Consider the following 26,081-nt stretch of genomic DNA (forward strand, 5'->3'; position numbering starts at 1 on the left):
ATTTGTATTTTGATTCTTTACAGATGAAGGTATTGGCCAGATATTTTGCATGTTTGTTTTTTGGTTTGTTTTCTTATACTGGAAATGCGAGTCAAGTCCCAATTTTCCATGAGGACATAAGATAGTAATCTGCCCTTGTTTGTTTGTTCTTAAAAATAAAAATCTAAATGATGGGTTTAATATTTTTAAGAAACAAAAACCAGGAAATGAAATCATAATTTGACATGAAAATTCAAATATTGGCCCGTGCAAAACAAAGTAATCCCTCTTTACAATGAAATACACATTCATTGTTTAAGGACTAAAAGCTATCAACAGGAAATATACGCAGCATCCAAGATACTGGTATATTGGATAAAATTGTTTGCAGCCAGATGTATACTGTATATGATGAAAGAATGGAGAAGGAAATAATTCAAACAAATATGATTTATTAACCTAAAAATATCTCAAAAGCCATTAAGCAAGGAGTGCTGAACAAAGAACATCTGTCATAAATTTAGGCAACATTAAATCTGTGCTGGAAGGAATGACAACAACCTTTTGACCAGCACACATATAGGAAGAAATACCGGTGGTTAATCAATCTTCATTCAGCAAAGGTTACTTGTGACATTAAACTATCCCTTGATCTTATATGTGTGGCAGTGCTAAAAGCACAGGGTCTAAAAGTAATGGGCTCCTGAGTCAACTAACAAATAACTTCAGTTTTCCATGAATGCACAATCAATACATCGTAAGAAACCAAATATCCCTATCACCATTTCTATTTCACATCCTTTAGAAATCACAACATTTTGAAATATAATAAATTAAAATCTTTTTATAGAAGAATATACATCTCATACATTTCTGGCAAGAACATTTCAATATTTTTAAAGATCTTTTGCAGCATTTTCAGAAGCAAGATGAAGGTAGGTCATAGTGTTTGGAATATATTTGGTTGTAAATCTGTTAGGCAATTCAGTGCAATGACCTATGGAACAAAAGGACGTTCACTACCCAGTGTATGGAGCCAAAGACAAAGCTTGAAAGGCAAAACCGCACGAATGTACAAATATCTGTTATGATGAAAGATAACGAAAAAAGAAAAATGGGAGTTATTTTAATGGGCAACACAAAAATAATTTCAGTTATTCTTAAAAGCATAAAATGTTAAATATTTGGAACACTGAGTTTTTATGCCAATACTTCAAACATATAATTAACTGCTGACATGAATTTATTAACAAAGGGTTCTCAGTTGTTGAGCAGTGCACCTTTAGCTTCAGGAAATGGTTCACAGTGAAGAAAACCGATTGTGGTACAAAATCCTCTTTGACACAGGCATGTTTTTCTAAAACTAAAAGCTCTTGTCTCGGTTCTGATAGTAGAAAAATCAAATATCAACTCATGACATCTGCAAAAGACACTTTTATAAGACACAGAACCCTGCTGATGTTGGCCGTTTATCACCTCACAGTATTAAACAATAGCGTCTGATAGTTCCGTCACAGTACACCATCAGACTCCAAGCTGGAGGGCAGGAGAGAGAAGGAAAATGGGTAAAACTTGACCCCGTTCCCACTGTAAAATTTATTCTGAAACTCCACCCTGAGGAAAAAACAAAAACAAAACCATGACGTTTCATGTTTGCATCATTGGTAGTACTTTAAAGTTGACTGCTGTCGTACCAGTGTAGGCGGAGGGCATGAAGGAATGCAGACAGGCCCTCCATTACCAGGAGGATGGACACAGTGAGAACAGCAAAAAGGCCAAACACTGGCACCAAGAATAAAATCCCTAGACTGATGTCCATTCTCAGGCCAACCCTCATCACCATCGACCACAGCACTTCTGACAGCTCTGTGAAAGCAAGAGAGGACACATGAGCGATTATTAAGGGATTAAATCACCCAGGCCGTGTCGCCTTTGATTTACACCCTAACTGATCTTTAAATTCATCAGCCTAACTACTTGAAATTCAATGAGTTCAGCCTTTCACGCTCGCAACGCACATTTTGCCCATGTTAACTTGGGACAAACAAACTTTTGGTTATGGTGGTAATCTGAGGAGAGACAGTAAGTGTGTTTACATACACAAGGAAACCGAATTCCTGTTGTAGTTTGATAACATAAAATGCATCTGGATGTTTGCCGTGTGCATCACCATTAACACTGCACTCTTAGGTGCACCAAAAAAAAAAAACACACAAGCAGAAGTGAAATACTGAAACATAAACTCATCCATCAATACTGCTGTTCTGGCTGTGGCTGCTACCTCGCTGGTTGACTTCTTAAAGCATCATTGTGGTGTGACCACAAATCACCACCTGGGGTGTGGGTGTCTGTGTCTGTGTCTGTGTGTGTGTGTCTGTGTGTGTGTCTGTGTCTGTGTCTGTGTGTGGGGAGGGGGGGACGCCATGCAAACTTTCATAATCTTTCTGTAATGTCCTTTACCGCTGTCAGCTGGTTACGGCAGAGGGAACGGAATATGAAAACTCTGATCTTACACTGTATCTTCAGAGCACTCCCTTCCTGTGCAAATCTTTACACTCACGTGCATGTGCCAGGCTCAGGGCCCAGAGCCTGAGATAGGAGGCTGTGTTGGAGATGCAGCCCAGGCAGTACTCGATACCATGGATGGCCTGGTGCAAAAGCTCATCTGCAAAGTTAAACTGTGAAAGAAGCATGATTATGTGGATGCCAGACGGCAGTCTCTAGTCTGTTAAATATCCAGCTTGTTATGCTTTGCTCACATTCTCTGGCTCATGATCCCCGCTGGAGGAGAGGTCACTGTGGCTGCTGCCCTCCTCCATGTTGTGAGCGCTCAAGAGGAAAAGCTCCTCGTCACTGTCATGCCGCACACGTTCATACCCCTGACAAGAACCAGAAAAGTAAGTCGCATCTGTAATATTTTGAGATGTTTCACATATTCGCACACATGCTTTCCATGTCTCACCCTGTACATTCTCAGGTGCTGGTTTCCATTATGAAGCCAATAAAGGTAGAGAGGTTTCCCCAGAAATAAGACAGGCACTGACAGAACAGCAATGACCACTAAAAATATCTGCAGGCCATTCTGGAGAAAGCAGAACATCGATTTGTCAAACGTGGTGCAGTTTTTAAAGAGGCTGAATTTAACATGCTCTGTCTAAACAGGGACTGATGCGGGATCAAAGAGCCACTCATCACCTGTCCTGGGTAGAGGGGCTGCATTCCTCTTCCCTGCATAAGGAACATGTTTATGAAATGAATGAGGACGCTCGGAGCGTGTCTGGAGTCCTTCGCAGAAAAGACCAGCCACTTGTACATAATCATGAACACGAGGTAGCCAAACAGACACAGGAGGAACAGTAACTCCGGGAGGAATACCAAGAACAGGTGGTGTCTCTTCCTAAAGTGCCTGGTTCAAATGGAAAACAGCAAGCAGATCAGACCTGGACACTTAAGGACATTTCAACATTTAAAAATGGCTACTCACATGTAGTTGTAAGTGCTGAGAATCACGCCAAAGCTCATGTGAATGATACCCACTATCACTGACATCTTCATCTTATAGGAGTTCAGAAATGTAAGACGGTTGAATGCCAAGTTCCAAATCTTTTCAGCAACAACAAAAAAATATATATATTATTCTCAGTTCCCCATTTATAAACAGTAAAAGTAGAGATTTTGTTCTTGAGACAATCTGATAATATGATTCAATAACTGTCTGGAGTTGAAGCTAATTTGGTTTGGGCACAAAGTGTGTTCCTGTTTATGTAAGATCCCTGTACTGAAATGGCCTCCACAGTCACCAGACCTCAATCTACATTTGAGAGGTGCTGGAGGAAATATAAATTAGGACTAAAATGCGATCCAACCAGTTCAAATAATCCAAGAACTGGCATTCTGTGAGCAAAATCAATATTTAAGAGAGAATTATTACAGTCTGACTCCAGAACTACCGAGCAGATAAAATACTGATCAAATATGAAGGGAAGATCTCATTCTCTGACTGAACAATTTGAGTCCAACACTGAGAGCAATTATTAACGTGAGTCAATTCTTAATTGCATTTGTGAACCTAAAGGGCAGAACAACATTTAGATGAGAATGATTTGCCTCCAAATTGAATTCACATGAGCGCAGGATCCATTGAGGGGCACACTGATGACAACTACTTTATTTTGATTTTGTATCTGTACTCACTGGGTCTATTCCAAAAGGATAGGGTCCATTAAAAACTCCTGTTACATTTGGGTCCAGAGTGAGGTACCTGTTCCCATAAATATCCTCCATCCTGTTAAGCAGAAACAAAAATGTCCAATGAAAAAGTAAGTTTGAGCTACAAATATTTAAACATAGATTTTAAACACTCACTTCCACACGTTTTCTTTAAACATGGCATTCACGCTCCACCCAGAGCCAAATATGTTCAGTGACTTTGAGAAACAGTCGTTGTATATCAGGCCAGTATAAATGGAGAACAGGCCCATCATCAGGATGATGTAACGCCCCTCAAAGAACATGTTCCAGATCTGTGCGGTCACATCAGATCAGTTAATTTTCATACCCTGAGCGCACTCCATCAGCTTTAACACTGAAATGATCCAAAAGTACTGTTGAAAGCACTCGCTCACCTCGTTCCTTGTGTTTTTGAGTTTGCGATTGTTCTCGTACAACACCATCCAGGAAGCAAACAGAGCCATGATGAGTCCATGACCCAGGTCCCCGAACATCACAGCAAACAAAAATGGGAATGTGATGATTGTAAAAGGAGCTAAAACGAGCAGAGAGAGATTCCTTTAAAAAGGGGATGCACAGAAAACGACCCCTACACATAAGATGTAAAAGACGCAAGCACAACTCAGTGTTGGATGACAATAATTTTCATAAATTAATCTAGTACAGCAATTCATCACAGGGGCAAGTATTACATGATTAGGATTACGACCTATATAGTTGAATATCTGCGACACACACAGAACACCAGTCACACCCACCAGGGTTCACCTCCCTGTAGCTGCCCACACCATAGGCATCCACAATATTCTGGAATCCAGACGTGAATTTGTTGGTCCTTATTAACGTCGGCGGAGTGTTGTTGGTCGGGATCCGATTGACAAAGGAAGGAACTGTTGCTCCGCTCTTTCTCTGAAATACCAATGTCCAACTGTAAGTGGGTCGCTGTGAAAGACTACTCATATTTATCATGACAACAGTTTGTTTTATCAAGCAGCTACAGTTACTAAACGGTAAATTAAAACATGGGGAGGAAACAAAACAACTCTGTTACGGTTCTTTCCAATTTAAAAATTAATAACTGCAGAGATGAGGAGATGAGTCCCGTTATTTTTCGGCAGTTGCATGTTTAAGCTACTTTAATGTGACGATTCTAATTCTATTGATTTATGCTGGACGTGAAGCAATGTGAGGTGTTGCAGCTGTACTCACAGAGCCTTCCTCCAGCGCCCGCCGCAGTTTGGGAATGTCATTAACAGGACACCAGACTTCGGCAATCAGACACTTGTTAGTGACATCGAAACTGCAGAGGTTTAGAATATAGTAGATGGCCTTCATCTTTTTGACTTGGATGATCCAGGTGTAAATGGATTCGGATGCTTTGATGAGGACCTGCCTTAAATAGTCCTCGGTCCTATGAAGTACCTGGAAAAATAAATTGTATGTCAAACATTGACAGAGTAACAGCTTTAGATTAAACAAGAGCTAGCTGTCAGAGTGTGTGTGCGTGTGTTTGAGTTTATACGTTCAAAAATAATACATGCTAGAAATGAGAGCCAGAGCAGGAAAGGGGAAAAGATGAGAGGTTTGTGTGTCTGTGGCATTAGAACAAAACTGTTTAGCTCAGTCTTCATGCTAATTCTGTCCTTCAGGGGAGTAAAACTCATCATGCTCACATCAGGGTCAATATACCAAATACTTCATGCTTAATTCATAAACATTTAGACAGGGATATTTCCTATCAATGATTTTTTTTTTTAAATCAGTATGATTGAAAAAAATGAAAAGACCTACAGTGTGAAGGTCCTGAATGCGAGTTTTTAGTCCTTCCAAAACATCATTCCTCTCCTCATTGCTACTGGGATACGGATACAAGTGACAGTGGTAGCTACGGGAGGAAATACGTGAAATACAAGACGCAATGATGAAAACAAACAAGTGTGATGCCCTCCCCAACTACACAACCATTAATGGTGGAATAATTACCAGTCACAGATTTTCTTCACTTTCTGTCCAATTTGGTCTCCCCAGTAAGAGATTAAGAACACAACACTTTTTGTGGGCTCCCCCTGCAGACACAAAAATCAAAGCTGAGTTCTGGCTATTGCTGGGTTATAAAGAAACACAATTAACAAAAAGAGACAGAAATGTAGTCAACACTACAATACTTAAATCAAATGGGATACGTGTATAAGCTGTTGTCATTTGTATCTGTGAAATTATGTCCTGAAATTTTACTTGTTTAAAGTCATAAAACCACATGTATGCCATATTTAAACAGAAGGTATGACAAATGTACATAAACAAAGATTATTACTGTTGGGCTTACTTTACATTATATTATCTTGCTTTGTATGCATTAAACCATTCTAAAAAGAAAAAGGTTTTTCCTTTACATTGTAGACAAATGCCAAATGGAACAAACAAGGTTTTTAAAAAACTAAAAAACTAAAATTGCTCTCATTGTAAATAAGCAAAGCTCCAAGTATCATGTTTTTGGTACCGTGTCAGGATTTTCCAGATACTCCTCGACCTCTGCATGGGTGAGTATGGTGTAGCCTTTACAAACTCTCCACAACATTCGTTCAAAGGCCTCGATCTTCACCCTCTGAATAATCCCAGAAACAAAACTGCAGGAAGAAGAAAACATGTATGACTTCCTGTCCACAGTGTGTATCTCCTGTCTGTATATTGCAGTCAGTACAACTGCACATTAATTTTTCTCATTACATTTAACATTAAAGATCTCAACCTATTTGACAAGACTGCATGAATGTGAATGTAACGATTAATATCTTGTGACAAAGATGTCAGAGAGTGTTGAGGGTTTATTCTGAACATTGCAGAATCCACATGTTGTATCGTGAGTTCACTCTGATGAGGAAAAAAGACATTACAATGTTCTTGTAAGACATTACAAGAACATCTGAGAAGCACACTTCCTCTCACCCCAGTTTGGCTCCCAGCCTCTGCATGCTGCTGTAGTCCATCATCGTGTCTTTGTCAAGAAAGGGAAACTCTTCATAGTGTAACTGTGGATGTTCTCGCTACAAGAACCATGAGAGGAAAACAGATGAAACACCAAAGGATTGAAAATCTACTTTATTTTGTACTGTGAATATGGCCGATCAACAGTGAACACCGACCTCGGCAGATCTTTGAACAAAACTGCGCGTTATTCGCAGCATGTGCATGTACTCCGTCAACTCAAGCAGGTTTCTCTGCAGCTTCTCTTTATTTCTGGTCACTTCCCCCAACTCTACTTCTAGTCTCTGTAGCTGTTCCTGTGCACACAGACACGCTATGTCAATATAAAATGACTACTGTCAATGACTACATAAAACAGGTTGGAGATCATTATTAAATAAAGTCCCAATCTTCATAAATCCTCTGGGGCATCCCAGTTTTCTGTTACTACAGTCTAATGTTAGCTATTAAAAACATATCTGGACATTGTTTGTGAGTAACTCACCATTATAGACAGGATGTGCTTAGGTAGAGGAGCTATTGGGTTAACATCACCCTCTGGTAGAGAAATATCAGCTTTTTTAACTTCTTTCATAAGATATCCTGTATAAAAAATTAGAAACAACAAGTTCTGCGATGCACTAATACATTGTAAAAGGTGAAAGAATAAAATGTAAAGCTTTGAACACTGAAAAGATACAGAGATCAACACTTGTTCTCATCTTTCAAACATTTAATGTGTTATCATTTTGATCAGGTTAGTCTCACATTTTTTAACACTTTAAAGGCCAGTTTCATCACAAATTAGTGGAGACCAGAAACTTGATTAAACACATGTTCATCAGATATTTAGCCTTGTTGATAAAAGAAAATCCATGTTTGCTTACCAAGGATCCTCTCCATTTCCTCACATTTTTTGATCTCACTGACATATTTTCGCTGGAACGTATTAACAGTAGGATTGAGCTGCAAACAAGGCCAAGCAGACATTTTATACACTTTGGAAATCAACATTTCCTCACTTTCATTCAGTTTGCAGGATACTTTATTGTCCCCGTGAAAATTAACTCTGCATTCCAACAGCTGACACCAGTTACTGAGAGGTGTTAGCTCTAGTTTATTATTTTGCCAACATTTTAGGACAGACGTACAAGTTAAGGGTTAGAAATCGAGGTCCTTCACGTCAACACTGTAATTCAAATGTCAATTTCAGGACAGAGCCAAGGACAGCGACTAACTTTAAATTAGACATCTGTGGACATATCTAGAAAGCGAAGAGTCATGAGGTTAGAAATTCATCTATATCGCGACTTACATCTCTAAATTCCACCAGTCCCAGTTCTCCCAGTTCACTGATGCAGTCGTAGGCTGAGCCGGACTGCAGGAACAGTTGGGCCAGACACATTTCTTCTCCTCGGAACAGAGAACCCATTTTGACAGTTCCTCTCGATATTTGCCAGTGCAGATGCGAGCACGAGGTTTTGTGCAATGACCTCAGGGGAAAAGTCGGTAGAGTTTAAAGTATCATGCTACGGCCGCAGGTTCAGACAGCTGACACTTTAGACAAAGTTGTTGCGTTCCACGGAGCTGTAGCCGCAGCTAATCAGCTAGCTAGCGGATGAGTTTCGTGGTAAAAGTGGTATTTTACAAAATCTGTAAAAAAAAAAAAAAAAAAAAAAAATAGCTTCCGGTGGGCAAACAGTCGGTGCTGCGCCTGCTAATGAGAAAAATCGAATTTCTGTCAAAAAAATGTTTTACAGTTTCCAAAGTTTTAGAACACGTCCTCCGGCTGCCATGTCCCCGATGTTACACGTCACTGAAGTTCCTGTTCTGGAGTGAGTCAGCAAATTGGAGTGGATAATAAGCGCAGACGCCAGTCTCCTTTTGTTGTACAGTTACGCGAGGAGCTGATATGAATTAACAATATTTTTTTTTAATAAGAAAAACATACTGTTGAATTACACTTTGAGCACGTTTTTTTCTTGTTTGTTCTTTGTTAGAGTGCGCGGGAAATGCAGTTTATTTTCTATATCGAATGCAACTTTAAAACATTTCATTTCAAATTCACGTTTTATGCTTTGTACATGCAGAGGCTGCACAAGTGACTATTATATCGCATGCTCTTACTGGACTTTCGTGAAACTGTATAAGGCACTTTATAGCTGTGCTTTTCAATTGAATCAAATAGTACGGCTCACTAAATAGATGCGGATTTCTCATCTCGTGTCCCTCGCGGTCATACTGCCCACGTGGGTGGGCTCAACAACCAATCAGCGTCGCGTGCAGGAGTCTGCGCACTGTGCTCCAAACCCGTGGAGTCATCTGAGGATTCTTACGACGTCCAGCCGTCGGAGACATGACGGTGTCTCCTGGATTAACTTGACTTTACTGTTTGCTACATCCCACAAATGCACAAATTCACTGACAAAACTCCCAACTTTATGGTATTTATGAAAGAGATGGAGCTTAATTTCTCTTTAATTTCTTATTTACACGTGATGTCACACACGCCTTCATTATGTTTCTTTTTTGGTTCTAATTTACATCGTTTTCTCTGCTATTGTTTTTTTAAAAATCTTTTTGACTATTTAAATGAGAGTAAAGCACTCTTTAGATTTTGTTTATTTGAGTCAATATGTTCTTAAAAATGAAAAAGATCTAAAGAAAAAAAGAACAACCCATTATTATTATAAAAATAGCTTGACATACAATGAAAAGTCATAGAAAAATATCTTTATTTTAAAAATGACAACAGACCATTTACATCCATTGAAAAACATGGGCATACATTCTAAAATATATTTGCAGCACAACACGTTTATTTGTTACTACAAATCTCACATAATTGTCCCATTAAATATTTTGCTCTACCGCTCTGCAAGTGTCCACCTTTAGTTCTCACTTTATTGTACCGAGTCAATCATCAGTCCATAATTAAATCTTTATTAAACACATCTGCATTTAAAACCCTCCTAATTGAAATTTTAATTTTATGGAGCTACAAAAAATAATAATTTACTTATATGTTGTGCAACTGGGGGCTGCTGGTGTGTTACAGAAACAGGATGAAAATCCAGGGCCACACGATAACAGCCATATCAAAATGTAACTTTCAGGGACTTTTAAAAAGAGTTCCACGCCTGACGAATCTGTCTCCAAGGTGTCCCAAGAACGGAAGCAATGATAAAAAGGAAAACCAAAATAAGACCTTTGGCCAAAGACTGCGAAAATGGCTCACCTGAGAAGATCAAGAATACAATCATCAATAACAGAGTTTTGTTACTTCAGTTGCACTGTGTATTGCAGTTACAGCATCAGTGCTGTCTAAAGAATGAAAACAGCCATGTTGTTTCAACAGCAAATGCAGTGTCACCCATTTAAGGGTGGACAGGCAGGTTGTTCTTGAAATGAGGTGTGGACTTGTCCTAGTTCCGTCAATAAAACCCAGCTGAGGTGCCTGTTTCAGTGTGTCTGTTTAAATGTGTTCTTAGCAGTAGAACCAATGCTGGACCATTAGAACTCTTTTAAAAAATGGAACTCAAATTAAATAGTAATAAATAATGAAAGAATCAGCTTTTGTCCAAATAGTATTTCGAAGGATTAAAATTCAACGCTATACAAACACTGGGGCTGCAACATTTTTCTGTAATTCATTCAACAACAATAGATGTGGAAAGATACTTGTGCAACTGCACAATGCATGTGGAGGAAGTGGACTTGAGATATGAAAATAGGGAACTTAGTGAAACAGCAACAAGGATTCTTGAGAGGTAAAAAGAGAATTATAATTATCTTAAAGTCAAATGCAGCATTTCAATTCAGCATGTTGCAGCATTTAAGTTGTAATTAACTAAATATACTAGAGGAAACACTGAAAGAGCAGAAAGATAAGAAATCAATTCCCACCTGTGTAATATCTGGTCAGAGGGAAGCCGAGTTCAGGCCAACACACATCATTCCTGTCACAGTCGTACTCTGTGAAGGTGATCTGGAACCTGTGGGAAAGGGTGGAATCAGTCTGGTTGTTTGGACGGATGGGTCACCTAACTGTCCTTCTAGTGCCAACACTGCTGATAACAAAGTGCACCTGGTTTTGGGAGGTCCTGTGTCGACAGGAACGTCCATAAAGGTCACTGAAGACGTGACAGGAAACAAATGGGTCTTCAGCGGGTACTCACACGGAGCGATATCACTCCCTCTACAATCCAGTGTCCACGCTGACGGGCTGTAGCTAAAAATAACAACACAACATTCTTGAAACTGACCTATCAACACTGGTGCAACTACACTGCGCAGTGAACGATGAAAAGCTGGTTTCCACCTGATGTGCAATGCAATGATGTCTCTTTGAGGAACAGCGTTTACAAAGCCCGTGATACGACTCCAAATCTGGATATGCTGATGGGATGGAATCCCATTGCACGAGCCCGCTGTGTCTTCTGCATCCGTACTTGAGTTCGACGCCATAACTGGAATTAAAATGTAGTGTTCGTAACAAAGTTGGAGGGGGAAATTCACACAATCGTAAAAAAAATTAAAAGTGCTTACAACTTATGTCGGCCCAGTCTGTCATTGATTGGGCATCAGGTCTTCCATTTTTTGCCACAAGTGTGGCATCTAGCAAAGCTTCCTGCATAGATCTAACGGATTCTCTAAAGGAGTAAAAAAAAAAAAGACATCAGCAGAATTAGACATGCATTTTACTCAGATACACGTGCTCGTGTTGGGCTGCTGACCTGAGGAGATTACACTGAGTCAGATTCTGCAGGCTGACAGGTAGAAGGCATCCTGAAGTCTTATTAAAGCCAAATAAAACTGGATCCTTGTCAGCAGAGGAGCACATTCCATCACTCACTGAAGTATATGAAGCACACACAATACTCATCTTTCAGCTACAAATGACACAGTATTAACCACTGATTCAATATAGTACCTGGTTTCCAAAGATTGATGGAGTTCCTCTGTATAATGGTTGTATTCGCTATGTCATTATTTTCATTTCCAGCAATAACAGGCCTTCCCACTTGATATCCTGTCATTTGAAATAAATGTGTCACCCACTACAGATTCCAGAACTAATCTTAAAATAACCAAAAACAACCTGAACTCATCTCACCTGGATTCCCAGAGTTGGGTTCACTGGTGACTTGCCCATTTAGAAATGCAGCCGAGTACCTTGTAGTTAACACCACTGTCCAGGAAACAGAGCAGTGTAAGACTGTAAGAATGATGATGATAATACAAATAATAGCCAAGTGTTACAGGGACCAACCATTGTTAAAGATACTGATGGTCCCAACAGTGCGCGTAAGAATCACACTTGTGATTCCATTTTCATCCCAGTACAGTTTGTAATCCAATGATAAAGTCACATTCTCACATAGCCTGTCACCATCAATTTGCACAGCGTTGGAAGTTTTGCTTGAAATGAATTCACTCAGCTCGGGAGCCACTTCATCAATAACATCCACCATAACATCACCTGGAATATGAGGCAAACCAAAACGACACATGATGTTGTTTGGCGTGCCAAGACAGAACAATTGCTTAAGTATTTGTGTGGTTTGGTAGGATAAAGTTGGAAGACTGTACCTCCTTGTCCATTTTTTAATTTAATTCTTAAATCATTTGGTGCCGTCTGCAATGGGAATCCAGTAGGGCAGGAGTGTAGTAAAGTTGCACACCTGACTTTAAAATTTTTCAAAAATGCTACCTGAGCACCGTTAACACACTTGCCCAGCACAATCTGTGGAACAGATAAATTTAGGTTATTAGGTGTCATTCACAAAGTGCCTGTACAATGTTCATCTTGGACAGAATGTGTTCAATAAAGTATGCACACGCACTACCTGGGGAATGGTGAAGTACTGGTTATTTGATGTGTACATGGGACTCCCTTGAACATACATATTAACGGGCAGCAAATCTGAAGAAACAGGTCTTTGGAAGGATGGTGCAGACTTCGGTGTGCTAGATCAAACAGGACAAATTATATGATGAAACCAGGACAAATACACATTATTGTAAATACTTTAAAAACACTGTATCCTTAAACATCTTACATTGTGTCTCCTTGATAAAAGAACCCAAGAAATGGGTTGTTTTCTGGCGGCGAAGTGACACATAAAAATGGAAACCAATCTGGAGAGTTTTCAGACTGTGCGGAACATTGATAATCGGCAGCAGGAGAGACTTGTCCCCCAAAAGGCCCTGAGAGACATTGGAATGCAAACAGCCTCAATTCCTCCACAGAGCAGTCCTGTTCAGGGCGAGAGGCCGTCAAGTAAATCATCACTGAAAGCGTAAAAGTAAACCCATGTGCCTTCATTTTAATGTTTTTCCTGTTTAACCATCATAATGTCAATACCTTGTCACAGCAGCAGCGGACATCACATGCTTGAAATGTGAGATCACAGGGACAAGAGCCAAACGTCTCATACAAATTGGGAATGGTTGTTTTATTATCTGAAATTGACAGATTAGCATTTTTTAGAATCATGCAACATCTTCTGATTACAATAAGATTTAATATGAATTACCTGATCCATCATTAACAGGAAGCAACTGGGTATATATCTTCGCTTGGATCAGGGCTGAAGTCGTTGGTGCGTCGCCCACACAGGCAGACAACTGAAGGGTTTCCAGCACACACAGAGGCTTTGGACAACAGTCTGTGTCTGTCTCATTTTCACTACATAATCGTAAACTCCTGTTCAGTCTCAGATGAACACTAGTTGCAGTCTGGGACAGCAAAGCACAGAAACACCAATTATACATGTACAGAATTAGTCTAATTAATAATTGGTTGAAAGTAACAGTCCCAAACCAATATATTTTACCTTTCCTACAGGTATTTTTGTAAGAACCCACTGAGTTTTCTCTGGCGCACATGATGGATAATCAACGCTTCCTGCAAAACAATCAGTAACAAACAGGTAATAAAAGTGTGTGTGTGTGTGTGTGGGGGGGGGGGGGGGGGGGGGGGGGGGGGGTGCATTCTATTGTTCTGCTACAACATGCTGTGGAATTTTTTAGGATCTTTCTTTCTTTACCCGTTCTATTAGATGGGGAAACTGTCCTCAGGTTCAAATAAATGTTGGTTGTATTTCCGAGTAAAAGTGCAGTAGCAGATGGTCCAGTAGTGCTCAGATATGTCGGCTGGAAAACTGAAACAACAAAATTTCTGTTTATTGAGTTACCTTTTCAGTAAAAGGGTGTCATATGAAGTAAGTGCGACGCCTGTTTTGTTTTGTACACTAGCATTAGCTAGCTTTGGTAAAATAGCTTCAAAACAGTAGTTTCTTACCGATACCGTGAGCCAAGGAAACAAAAATGAAAATAGACGTGAAGTGATGGAATATCGACGCTAACGACACATCAAACGCGTTGGCCATTTGGTTCACGTTGATGAGGCGCATTAGTAAACTGAGGGGTGGCATAGCAACAGGGAACGAATCACAGGCTGCCTTCCTTCTTCTCAGGAAAAAGACATCCACTATTATTTAGTAGCGCCCCGTGTGACGACGAACTGCAGATGCTCTGGGGTCTGTGTGGCCATTGATCGGGGGTCGAGTCTTTGAAAACTACATCAAACACTACGCGCTATAAAGGGCTTTGAAGAGGCTTTTAAGACGAGTGGGCAAAGTAAAAATGGAATTTCATAGAATTCCTCGTTGATCGTGAAATCCTTCTTCTTATTTTTTTTAAAAATGATTTTAATTAATACAACAAATTCAATGAAAAGTTTAGCGGTGATTGAATTGGAACGGCGCATATAAAAATGTAGCGTCTCCGCCTCTAGGTGGCAGCATAGCGGTGTCGTATGATGACCCTCCAATTTTCGTAGAGTAAGAGTAAGATCACGTGACATGTCCGGCAGCGCATGGTTGCAGTGTGTATCTGTCAACTCCATTGGGTCTTCAGAGCCCATGTAGCAGAATTACAATGAATGTGTTGCCGTTTGAAGATCTGGTGACAAGTTTTGAAAACTGTCAGATCAGTGACGGTCAAAATGCCGGAGAGGCGCTCAGACTGTTTATCAATAAACTGTCGGAATCTTACAGGTTTGTACTTAGAGCCCATGCATTTCTTCACTCTTACTTACATTTGAATGAGGTTTGCATGGTTGATGAACAGGAATCATGTGAAAAGAAGCAAAGAACGCTGCCTGGAGGAGGCCTTTCACCTGCTCAAACAAATACCAGAGGCAGTACTTCGTGGTTTAGAGGAGAGACAACTGCTGCTTCTGGTTCGCCTGCTTCTCTCCCTACAACTGCAGGCGGTCAGCATCTCTACAGCCTGTCGTAAAGTGGACCAGGTCAAGACTCTGGATTACGTCCTCTCTGGATAAGTCTGAGGACAAGAGTGGAATTTCATTGCAGCTTATTGTCTTTGACAGATGGTGCAGCATTTGTCAAAGTTGGACTACGAGTTGGTTTTAAGGGAAACTCGTCAATGTTTACTCTACATTGTTCATACTGACCAGGTACAGCACGGAGCGTTCTCTTTCTGTTTTTTTCCTTGCTCAGTATTTGTATTTTTGATAACTTTCTGCATGTTTTGTTTTCAGGTCTTGTCCTGTGAGGATCTGCAAAAAGGTTGCTGCCACCTAATGATCATAAATAGCAACTCATTTTATATATAAGCTTTAATTGAATGTAGTGGTGCATTTATTGTCTTTTTCAGTCTGTATGTTCTTGGAAGACAGTGCTATTGGTCTCCAAGTATGGCAAGAATTACATCTGTCCTTGGTGAATAAAGTCTCAGAGTTATTTTCCACTGTATTGCAACAAGGATCCTTCAGAGATGGACCACTGTGTTATGCTGCTGTAAAGGTATCTGAAGAGCAGAAATGAGCTCAGTTTAGGACTTGCTCATTTCATATGACTGTTGATGCAATCTGCATTTCTTTGCAGGTGTGTTTGCAAATGTTTCAGCTGTTGTCTAATGAAATAGCTGCTCTTGTTTGGGACAAGGAACACGCGGGTCCAACATTGCAGACCATCCTGCAGGCTCTTATAGGAATAATACTGGGAAAGGTGTTTTAATTGCACATTATTCCATTAGTAGAGATCTTATTAGATTTTCAATACCATTTGCCTAATCAGATCCTTGTGTTTGATCTCACAGAGCTGCCACAGGGACACTCGTCTTCTGGCAGGTACTGCTGTGGCCATGCTGATCAACAGAGCACCAGAGAGTCAAGCTGGAGGAGCTGCTGCATGGAGTCTCTTGCAGGTCATCCACTTAGGTACACAACTACCAACACTAAAAAAAGGCATCACATTTTAGAGTTTTGTGATCGTACTGATCAGAATATAACTAGATTTTATCTTTTTGTTTTCAAATGTTATCATGGTCTCATTTCCAGAAATCTTACACTTGTTAATTCTTTAAAATGGCTGATTTATCTTTATTTTTTCCATCCTTCAGAACCATGGCTACTGTCCATTGGTAATCTTCAGGTACAGTGCAACCCTACAGGTGAGGATGTGGTGGACACTTTAGCTGTGAGCAGAGGCCTCCTGACCTGCTGCCAGCCTCATATCCTGCTAAGCCCTCATATGGATGGCAAACAGGTTGGTTCAATTCAGGGCTTCAAACATGTTTTGTCCCTGTTGTGCGTTTTGTAAACGCCACTTCATTCATTTCAGATTCATTCATGTTTACTACTAGAGGGTTTGTTTCCTCTGATTTATACTCTGTGTCAGAAGAAGATGGATTGTCTTTACTTGGCCTTTGAGGGTGCGTAACAGGTTTTACCATACCATACATACATTCATGATAAGACTAGAAGGTGGAAGCTTGAGTAAACAGTCATTTAAAATACTTTTTAGTAAAATTTAAAAGATATTTCATCCAATGCTGTTGAAACGTTTTTGCAGTACTGACACTGTGGCTGAAGAGAGTGAAAGAATGTCTGACTGATATCTGGAGCAGGAGAGGAGTTCGCCTTCTGTCAGAGGACAGCATCCTGCTTCAGCAGCTCACCCACATCATCTGGACCAATGCAGAATGCCCAGTAATGGCTTTTTTCATTTATAGTTAATTAACCAAGAATTACTATTTTTTCCTTAGTCGTAAATAACTTGCTGCTTTGTGGTTGTTTATTGATGATTGTGTTTGGTGCTCTGGCAGGTGGAAGGTGTTTCAGAATCTGTGCGTGCCATCTTCGGTCTGCTGCTGGAACTCTATGAGATGGACTGCAAACACTCCTGTGACACAAAAAAGTCTCTTTATTTTACTTTGCTTAAGCGGATAATTAAACAGCCTTGGGAAGCCAAAGCCAAATATCAGCGCCTTTGTGCCTTGCTGCCATACCTGGGCCCTGACGTGGTGAGGATTAACATTCATGACATTGTTATATCTGTTATTATACGGTCAGACACGTGTTGACTATTGCATGATTTTTGTAATCAATCAGGTACTGGATCGGTGTGCAGAAATACCCAATCATCTTCTCAAGTGCCTGTCGATCAATCACCTGGCACCATGTGGGTCAGAGCTTTACAAGTGTCTGATCCAGCAGGAGAGGCGAGAACTCTTACAAAAGGCTTCCTTTACTGAGGTGGAACTGGCCGATCGCTGGTCGAGGCGTTGGCGGCCGTTCCTTCATGAGGCGCTCACCTCTGATGTGACTCTACTTCAGAACAACAGCTCAGCACTTTTGCTTCCCTGTACATTTCAACTCTTCCCATCGGCTGTGGATCAACTGCTGGATTCTCTTGACCCATTTGCACCAGGCCACCTGCACGCCTGGGCCTGCATCGTAAGCTCCTATCGCGCCACGACCGGCGGCTCTCCCTGGTCCCTGCAGGGAAGCTCCACCCTGGAAACGCTGCAGCTTGCTTTAGAATCTGCAGATGACAAAGTCCGTCTCGCTGCTCTCAACATCCTCTGCTGCAGCCTGAAGACCAAAGACACTCCAACCACACAGGAGATGTCTATAATGAGGACGTTTATCACTCAGAACCTAAACAGTGAGTCTTCGCCGTTTCGCCAACATCTGCAGGCTGGATTGAAGAAGTTTCTGGTTCGTATAAGAGACGGATGTCTGGCCCGTGTCCGAGGACAGAAAAGCAAAAAGAAAAAAGAATCTGTCCAGTTTGAGCCGAGTCAGGACGTTCTGGAACAGGGAATAGGTGAGCAACACAGAAACAAAATCCAGCACGCTTTTAAAGTTTATGTCCTCATCCAAATCTCTTTCGTAATGCACAGGCTTTGTGGAATGGTTGGGTCAGCTGCCATACTGTTACCTGGCCCCTGGACACAGTTATCAGAGGAAAAAGACGGCATTACTGCTGCTGTCCGCAGTGCTAGAGACCTGCACGGACTCCTGGAGCCCAGACAAAAAGAAGGGGCAGCCTCCAGGTCAGCTACTATGTTGTTAAAACTCACAGTATAACTTGGTGTGTACTTCCTGTCTGTTCCATCTTGTTTTGGCTTGAAGCTTGAGTGAGCTTTATGACTAATTTCTCCAGCAAATATAGCGGCTCTTATTAATTATGCAAAACAGAAGGGAAAATGGGATTTCTTCTGCAGAGGAAAACTGCTCATCCTGATCACCTGCTTAGAGGATTCCACAAATGAGGTGCTTCATCATCACATACTGAAGTTAAAACTAAAGATTGTAGTCAAAGGTGGAATGTTTGTTTTAATCTACAGATTCGAGAGCTTTCTGCTTGGTTGCTGTTGAAATTTTTCCAATCCAGTTTTCCCGATGATATCACCGTGGAACTGCACGTGCGATCCAAGCAGCTCCTCTGCAGTCCTCGAGTGCAGGAGGCTCAGATGGGAGCCCTGATGATGAAGGTCCTCCTTCAGAAGTAAGCATATCCTCATGCATCTCACAAGTCCAAATGATAGAAAAGAACATCTCAGTTCTTGTTCTACCTACAGATCACGTGACCAAACTGGAAAGAATTCCGAGATCTCCAACATGGTTGGTTTTTTGGTGAGAGAGCTGAAGGAGCATTATCTAACAGCCAGAGCTGACATGATGCTCGCTGCTAGAACAAAGCCAATACACGGTGAGGCTTAAGCTCAGCAGAAATAATGTTTAGCTATAGAGTATGACGTCTAACAAGTGTGTGTTGACATGTGTCCCAGGTGTCCTCCTGGCCCTTCAGAGGTGCTTGTCGGAGTCACCTGGAAGCGTTTGTGTCAGTCTTGGCCACAGTGTGAGCGCTGAGCTGCTAAAGCTCCTGGAAGATATCTCTCTGCTGCTGCTGGGGGTTCTGTATGGAGACGTGGATGCATGTCTGACTGAAATGGGTACAGAAGTAATTAACAGATACTAATTAAGTACCTTTAAACCCACCTGTAAAATGTATCCATGGCTCCACTTGGGAAAATCTCCGCTGTAGATGCCCCGCCTTCTTTTTGTGACATGGGAAACGCCATCAAGACCCTTATAGTCCAAGCGTCTGGAGGAGGACAGAGGGATGAGGAGGAGTGCGTCCTGCTGTCTGAAGAGCACAGCCTCGTTCTCACCTGCTGCTGGGTCTCCCTCAAGGTCAAAAAGAATTCATCGTTGAAGGGAGGGCGATGATTTGGGTTGGAGTTACGTTTAGCAGTAATATTGGTAATGTTTTTGTTTTCTTTAGGAAATTGGAATCTTTTTAGGTTCTCTGGTAGAAACGATGCTCAGTGAATCCAAATCAAGCAAGTGTTGTCTAACAAAAGAGGATTTATGCAGAGCATCCCAAATATTCCAGAATATCCTTCTTAAATGTCGCCACTGGGTGAGTTCTGCCAGCGGGGAATAACCATAACAGAGGCGTAGCAAAGGGACAATTTCTGATGGAAAATCATTCTTTTTCCCCAGGGGGCAGTGGAGGGGTGCTGTATGGGCTTCACCAAATTCTGTGTCACTCTACTGAGCAGCGGTGATGCAGAGATTAGGGATATCCCTGCAGTCATGCTGGAAGAAGTGAGTGATGCTTCGCACTGGTGTAGACTTTCTTTTCATAAACTGATCATGAGACTGCTGGTTTACAGCTGATGGTCTGTCTCTCGATAGGGATTAAAAGTTGTGCAGTCACCCCGTTTCACATCCGTGACCCGACGGGCTGCAGGCTTGCCAATGCTCATCCTTTGTATTTGTTCAGCTGGTGAGACCAGTAAAACCAGATCACTGTTGTGCCAGAGTATGCGGACATTACTGGAAACGGCTAAAGCTCCTCTGTCTGACAACTGGGACCAAACGCTCGATCTGCCACAGGTTCTGCCTCACAGTCACACCAGAGAATCGATATCACCCTTTAACCACGGGCACAGATGCAGTCACACGCTTATCCTTGCTGTTACAGGTGTGTGCGGTTCACACTATGCAAGCCCTGGTCCGTGGTTCAGGTCTGGGAGTTGCTGTGCTTCAGTTTGCTCCTGATGTAGCCATCCTGTCGCTCACCCTGCTCAGTTCTCCGTGCTGGGCCATGAGAAATGCAGCTCTGCAGCTCTTCAGTAAGGCCGCAGCACATCATTGTATTTGTAATGAGGAGAATTCACCCAGCATGGGTGTTTCTCACTTGTGTGTGCTCCCAGGTTCACTGTGCACACGTATGCTTGGCCAACGGCCCAGCAGTGAGGAGGATGGCCATCACCAACATGGCATGTCTCCCCTTGCCTTCTTCTATCACTACCCTGGTCTTCAGCTCTTCCTTCTGACTGAGCTGAGCGGAGCAGCACAAGAACTCCAGGGTCCATCGAATGAGGCCAAGTTACACCTTCACCCTTCACTCTTCCCCATCCTCACGCTCTTAGCTCAGCTACAGCCTGGCGTGCAAGACACAACAGAGTAAATGGTTTTTGTTTTGTTTTTATTCATCACAAATTTGCTACTGAGATTATTTGTACAAAGTGGTGGAAAAGAATTTAATCTACTCTCATGTGCTCTTGCCAGAACATTATCTTCCTTCCTGCCTCCTCTGCTCCAGCTATCTGCCAGTCCAATATATAGTGTAAGAGTGATGGCATCAAAAGCTTTGGTTGCCATGGCTCCCCCATCAGAGTACATGAGCATCCTCTCCTCCCTGATAGCTCAGCTGCCCAGTTCACAGGAGCCCTTTTCTCACAACCAGCTCCACGGGCAGCTGCTGCAGATCAGAGCTGTTCTAGAAAGAGCCCTCTGCTCCTTCAGGTGAGACTTAACTTTCATTCCTTCACTGGAAACTATCGGACCTTCAACCCCTCCCTGTGTTTCCACTCCCAGTGCCCCATCAAGTGATATGAACGAGCTGTTAAGCAGGATGGATGCCTCGTTGTGGCTGGTGACTGAGGATCAACACTGCCCCCTAGTGAGAGCGGCTTACCTCGGGATTGCGGACACCCTAAGAAAATTCCTCTGCGAGACGTACCTGTCAAAACTCAATAAAATCCTCATGCGTGACCTCCAAAAGCCTCAAAAAGAGCTTCAGGTGTGTCACAAACGCATTGATACAGCATTGTTTCAGAAAATAGAGAAAAATCACTATCATTGATAAATATAGATAGATAAACTTTTGGTAAAACACAGTGTGCATCTAGTTGACAGTTTAACCAAGGTTGGGTTATATGATATTATTATTAAATATGATGTTTGAACATACTCTAAGTGAAGATTGTAAGTCAGTAACCTGTGAAGGGTGACTCGGATCTTGGGAACCTAAAATGAGGTGCTACATACATGAAAAATGTTTAAAGGTTTTAACTCTCAAAACTTAATGTTGGGTCTGTCATCTCCACAGATCGGACTGTCATCCTTCTACAAACAAGCCGTCCACTTTCTGTGTGCAGATTCAATGTGGGCCTGTCCGATCTGGAGCAACTTCTCTGCTATATGCGCTGATCTACAGCTGTTGTTGGTCATGTGGGTGATTGATGGGCAGGTTCCACCACAGCACAGTTTGAAAGAGCTGATCCAAAGGGTATTGGAGGTGAGGAATGGGTTTAAGCTCAAGCCTTGAAAAAACCTGTGTAACAAGCTTTAGTTCAGTGACATTCACAAGCACAATGAGAGGAAATGGAGGAAGTTAAGATAGATTTGGATACAATTCCAACTCGGGCTGCAATCTGGATTGACATTTTTTATGCTTACTGGCATTAGAAAGGGTGTGTCTATAAACTATTGTATTCCGTCATTAGGAGGAACTATGCACACCTTAGCCACGTCTGCCCTTTTATTATTCACTGCTGTGGAGGCCACGAAGTTAATGCTCCACCCTGTTATTATTATTATTATCTAGAATAATCAGAAGTTCCCTTACATCCTCTTAGTATGTAATTGATTCTTAGATGTTTAATAATAGTAGCTAACCCAGCTCTTGTGCATTCCCTCTCTTTCTTTTTACATTACTTTTATTATAAATCTGGCCATGTAGCTGATGAAAAAATCAGTGAGTTTTGAAAATCACCTAAATGTCAAGATCTGATAGATTGTAAATGGGACTATTAATTAGTCACAAAATTCTATATTTGTGTAGTGATTTTATGTTTATGTACCTTGGTGTTGCCATGATTAAATTCAGGTTATTCCAGTTTGGCATGAAAATCACATCAGTCACTCAGAAGCAGCTTAAAAGGACCTAATAATGATCTGTTATACCCAGTTTAACCTGAGGGAGGCGATACTGAGCCACAGTGTAGAGTACAGGAAGACCTACCTGGCAGCCTTGGCAACAGTGTTGTTCAGAGGAGAGTCTTCAGTATGGCAGCCTTTACATTGGACCGCCCCACGCGATGAGCCCGTTCTGCCCGACTGTGTGAATCTGTTGTTGGGGGACCTCGAGGATCAGAGATGTGGCTCAGAGTTTCTTTCTGAGGCTCTTTGTGCAGCAAGTCTGCTGCTTTCTCAATGGCCAGACTCCAGGTTGGGGTTATCTCACATCAGTACACTGTCCTGTTTTCAATCATTCCCATCTCTGACTTTATTCTGATTCCTGTTCTGGTCAGTCTACGTGCACCGGTGTTGGAGCGCTGGTGTAGCATCTTGGAGAACCACAGGTCCCCAGAAAGTCCTGAAGTGCTGAGAATGTCGTGTGCTGAAGCCCTGTGTGTGGCTGGAGTTTCACTGGGCCTGAGAGAACATTGCAGGCCCTTCTTGAGCAGGTGAGACAAAGTGAACCAAGTCGAGCATGACATGCTGATGGGCAGATCATTTTAAAAATCGAATCATCTTGTTGGTGCAGGTTGATCGGCACTGGCCTTTGGTTGCTGCAGGACCAAAGCCACCAGGTAAGGATGAAAACAGCCCAATTTGCCTCAATGTTGCATCACACCAGAAGAGGAAGAAGCTCTAAGAGCATCTACGTGATGCAAGTCAACAAGGCTCTGCAAGTGTTATTAGACCTGCTGCTGGAGGAATGTTGGGAGGAGCCCGGAACACTGAAGGTGCTGCTCAGTAACCTCCCTCAGGTGGACCTCCGCACTGTGGCGCAAGGGGCTTCACACACAGGGTAACTAACCCTAAACCTCACTCAATAAGCACTCTAGAGCGAGCAGAGGAACATTCCTGAATAGTTTTCACCACTCATTCCTTCCAGGTGTGCCAGTCTGTATGAGCAGGATGAGCCCAACGTGTTTTCGGAGCCATCTGTGATGTGCGTGCACATGCTGCCGTACCTGCTGCAGATGGCCGAAAAATACTCCGAATCTTCATCTCTGGGATGCGGCCTGAGCATGTGGGTAGAAGAGAATGCTGCACAGGTGCTGAACAACCTTAGAGTCTGCAAGGAACTCCTGCCAGGTAACAGCAATCATTAAATAAAAAGGCACGGGGTCAAAACAAAACTTTAAATATAGACGGAGTCTCAACTTTAAAGCTGATCAACTGAAGCAGGAAAGGGCTTTCAAGTTGATTTGGAGGATTTCCCTTCACCATATTGTATTTCCTGATGTAGGACATCACTGGCGAGTTACGCGCCTCCAGGATTTGCTTTAGTTGTGTCTGCTCGTCGGTAAAATTGGGCAAAATAAAAAATATCATCAAAACTTAGTGGAGGGTTGGGGGACTTGAAAGATCAAATTTGAGTTTAGATAAAGAGGCAGATTTTGGATTTCATTAAAGAGGATTCGCAAGGCTTTGGCGGAGGTATGAGTGTCATTCTGGTTGGACTTGGCCCACCACTGATATCCACTCAGGAGCTCTCTTATAGAAAGCCACAGCTGTTTTATATTTTTTGTCTTGAAATGCAACAATTTGTGGGAGACAGTTTAACTTAGCATGTTTCAAAAAAAGGAATTAACCATAGAGGAATGACAGCAACCGTTCCAGACCAGCCTTACTTACCTCTGCTGTAAGCTGCCTACATAATGCAATTCCATTAAATCATGTAGTTTCTGCTGGTTTGATCAGGTTCATAACTGTTCTGAGGCTACAGGTGCCTTCATGTGATTATGTTTTATTATTCCTCCAGCTGATAACCTGACCTCAGCCTGGTTGGCTCTCCTCCTGGACCCAAGACTTCACAGCAGCCTGTGCAGCCTGTTCGCACAGGCAGTTTTTGTCATCAAACTGTTGGAAAAGCACACGGTTCAACATCTCTGTGATCCTTTAGCCCTGAAAACAAGTTTACAGGAAGTTCACAGTCTTCTCAGCAATAACGGCATCCACTTTCCGTCTGCTTTGACTGCTGCTGTTGCTGGAGTTGCCCTCGTGAAGTAACATCACATTCTTTTTTTGGAAATCCAAGGCCACACAAGCCCTAATGACGCCGGTGCCATCCGAACGCACTGTCTGGAATATCTGAAGCTGCAGTTCTACAGCATTTCTACAGCCAAGTCACGTGAGAGCTGCTGTTTTCCAGAGTTTACAGACAAGAGACACCTAATATATCCATGCAGCAGAGCGGTGGGACAGTTGTAAGCGGAGCCACATTCAGCAGGCTCCGATTATGCCTCGGCAGCAACCGTTGCTGAGCTCGGTTGCAGTGATGTAATGCAACAGCGTCTGGGAAAAAAAATGGCTGCCTGGTGCCCAGTGGGGGAATATAGTGTATGTTTTAATGCTCCATTAGAGTCCCTCTGCCTTGATAAGTGTCCATTTTTCAGGCCGCATGAGGGCTGAAGATGAGTGAGTCGATGTGGTAGAAAGCCATCAGTTGCTTGGCAACCAGTGTGGCGCTGCATCACTGTTACACCAACTGACCACTCACTGAGTTTGTTTAACCTTAAACCTTTTCAGAGGTTCAGAACAGTCAGGTTTTCAGGATTGCCTACTAACCTGTAACAAATTTTATTCCCATGTTTTTGTGAGATCCTCATGAGGGTCTAGATTATGCGACAGCTGTGATATTGATCTGGTATTAAGGATTAAGACCTTCTTATGCAACAGGGTTCACCTGCTGCACAGAGGGAGAGTCTTTAGAACATGACGTAAAAAACAACCCCACAACCTGCCGTGTTTGAAGAACTGTGTCAGATGTGCAGGCGACTCATAGGTTTGGTCTTCATCAGGGGTGAGAAATGTTTAGAGAAGGGGGAAATATTCACTGTAAAACTTTTTTAATCTGAAATATGTGCAGTATGGCGCCTTGTGCCTCACGTTTTAACCTGCAGGACAAAGGTTGATAAATGTTTTTAAAAGCAAAGTTGGAAATTTCTGGATCCCAAAGTGTTTTTTCAAAATGGAAACTGACTATCTGTTGTAATAAAAGCTTTTGCTGCTACTAAGAGGGCTGAGAGTCTGTCTGTGTGCCAGCATCCTGTTAATGAAATGTTAAACCATAGCAACAAGGGAGTGTGTGTGTGTGCGTGTAAGTGCGTGCGTGCGGGCATGTGGCTGTATGTGTTTGTACTTGTCCACACCACATATTGAGTACCCAAATATGCATTCTACTAACAAAGTGAGGCCATTTTTCCTGGTCTTCACAACTTCAAAGGACAGTTTGAGGGTTATGACATGGTTTTAGGGTTGAGGTTAGACTTGGCTTTGG

At 42.0% G+C, this 26,081-nt stretch overlaps 3 protein-coding genes across 5 annotated transcripts; 1 reads left to right on the forward strand and 2 right to left on the reverse strand.

Annotated features, from left to right (window-relative positions):
- Nucleotides 1–411: 411 nt before the first annotated feature.
- atp6v0a2b (ATPase H+ transporting V0 subunit a2b) lies at nucleotides 412–9,022 on the reverse strand. The gene is made up of 20 exons (XM_003974899.3): nucleotides 8,489–9,022; nucleotides 8,061–8,139; nucleotides 7,679–7,776; nucleotides 7,353–7,490; nucleotides 7,156–7,253; nucleotides 6,710–6,836; nucleotides 6,193–6,275; nucleotides 6,001–6,094; nucleotides 5,419–5,631; nucleotides 4,968–5,118; nucleotides 4,605–4,744; nucleotides 4,345–4,502; nucleotides 4,174–4,264; nucleotides 3,464–3,582; nucleotides 3,175–3,385; nucleotides 2,942–3,061; nucleotides 2,739–2,858; nucleotides 2,540–2,657; nucleotides 1,674–1,845; nucleotides 412–1,593 (listed from the first exon to the last, which is right to left on the reverse strand). Exons 1-20 carry the CDS (start codon nucleotides 8,603–8,605, stop codon nucleotides 1,491–1,493), a joined length of 2,550 nt encoding a protein of 849 aa, XP_003974948.1. The 5' UTR covers nucleotides 8,606–9,022; the 3' UTR covers nucleotides 412–1,490.
- An 880-nt stretch (nucleotides 9,023–9,902) lies between these two features.
- Nucleotides 9,903–14,639, reverse strand: tctn2 (tectonic family member 2). The gene is made up of 17 exons (XM_011615720.2): nucleotides 14,480–14,639; nucleotides 14,226–14,339; nucleotides 14,013–14,083; nucleotides 13,713–13,914; nucleotides 13,541–13,638; nucleotides 13,236–13,432; nucleotides 13,023–13,143; nucleotides 12,766–12,919; nucleotides 12,446–12,655; nucleotides 12,290–12,364; nucleotides 12,107–12,205; nucleotides 11,910–12,027; nucleotides 11,722–11,825; nucleotides 11,495–11,642; nucleotides 11,261–11,404; nucleotides 11,080–11,168; nucleotides 9,903–10,411 (listed from the first exon to the last, which is right to left on the reverse strand). The coding sequence occupies exons 1-17, from the start codon at nucleotides 14,610–14,612 to the stop codon at nucleotides 10,296–10,298; spliced, it is 2,193 nt and encodes a 730-aa protein (XP_011614022.2). The 5' UTR covers nucleotides 14,613–14,639; the 3' UTR covers nucleotides 9,903–10,295.
- Nucleotides 14,640–15,028: 389 nt separating this feature from the next.
- On the forward strand, nucleotides 15,029–25,817 carry LOC105418034 (thyroid adenoma-associated protein homolog). 3 transcript variants are annotated; one of them, XM_011615721.2, is made up of 31 exons: nucleotides 15,029–15,236; nucleotides 15,310–15,490; nucleotides 15,572–15,658; nucleotides 15,743–15,770; nucleotides 15,859–16,007; nucleotides 16,089–16,211; nucleotides 16,303–16,423; nucleotides 16,606–16,751; nucleotides 16,827–16,917; nucleotides 17,058–17,194; nucleotides 17,311–17,508; nucleotides 17,597–18,314; nucleotides 18,391–18,543; nucleotides 18,654–18,763; nucleotides 18,838–18,998; nucleotides 19,072–19,202; nucleotides 19,282–19,446; nucleotides 19,539–19,687; nucleotides 19,779–19,916; nucleotides 20,000–20,104; nucleotides 20,195–20,395; nucleotides 20,484–20,634; nucleotides 20,716–20,968; nucleotides 21,074–21,310; nucleotides 21,383–21,587; nucleotides 21,897–22,085; nucleotides 22,758–23,017; nucleotides 23,101–23,256; nucleotides 23,337–23,603; nucleotides 23,691–23,893; nucleotides 24,564–25,817. In XM_011615721.2, exons 1-31 carry the CDS (start codon nucleotides 15,118–15,120, stop codon nucleotides 24,809–24,811), a joined length of 5,580 nt encoding a protein of 1,859 aa, XP_011614023.2. In that variant the 5' UTR covers nucleotides 15,029–15,117; the 3' UTR covers nucleotides 24,812–25,817. The 3 variants fall into 3 exon arrangements, with proteins under 3 accessions (XP_011614023.2, XP_029685958.1, XP_029685959.1); XM_029830098.1 differs by having other exon boundaries at nucleotides 20,283–20,634; XM_029830099.1 differs by lacking the exons at nucleotides 15,029–15,236; nucleotides 15,310–15,490; nucleotides 15,572–15,658; nucleotides 15,743–15,770; nucleotides 15,859–16,007 and having other exon boundaries at nucleotides 16,303–16,410.
- The last annotated feature ends 264 nt before the right edge of the window (nucleotides 25,818–26,081 follow it).

This window comes from Takifugu rubripes, chromosome 21 (genome assembly GCF_901000725.2).
Source record: "Takifugu rubripes chromosome 21, fTakRub1.2, whole genome shotgun sequence".
In the NCBI taxonomy this organism is placed as follows: domain Eukaryota; kingdom Metazoa; phylum Chordata; class Actinopteri; order Tetraodontiformes; family Tetraodontidae; genus Takifugu; species Takifugu rubripes.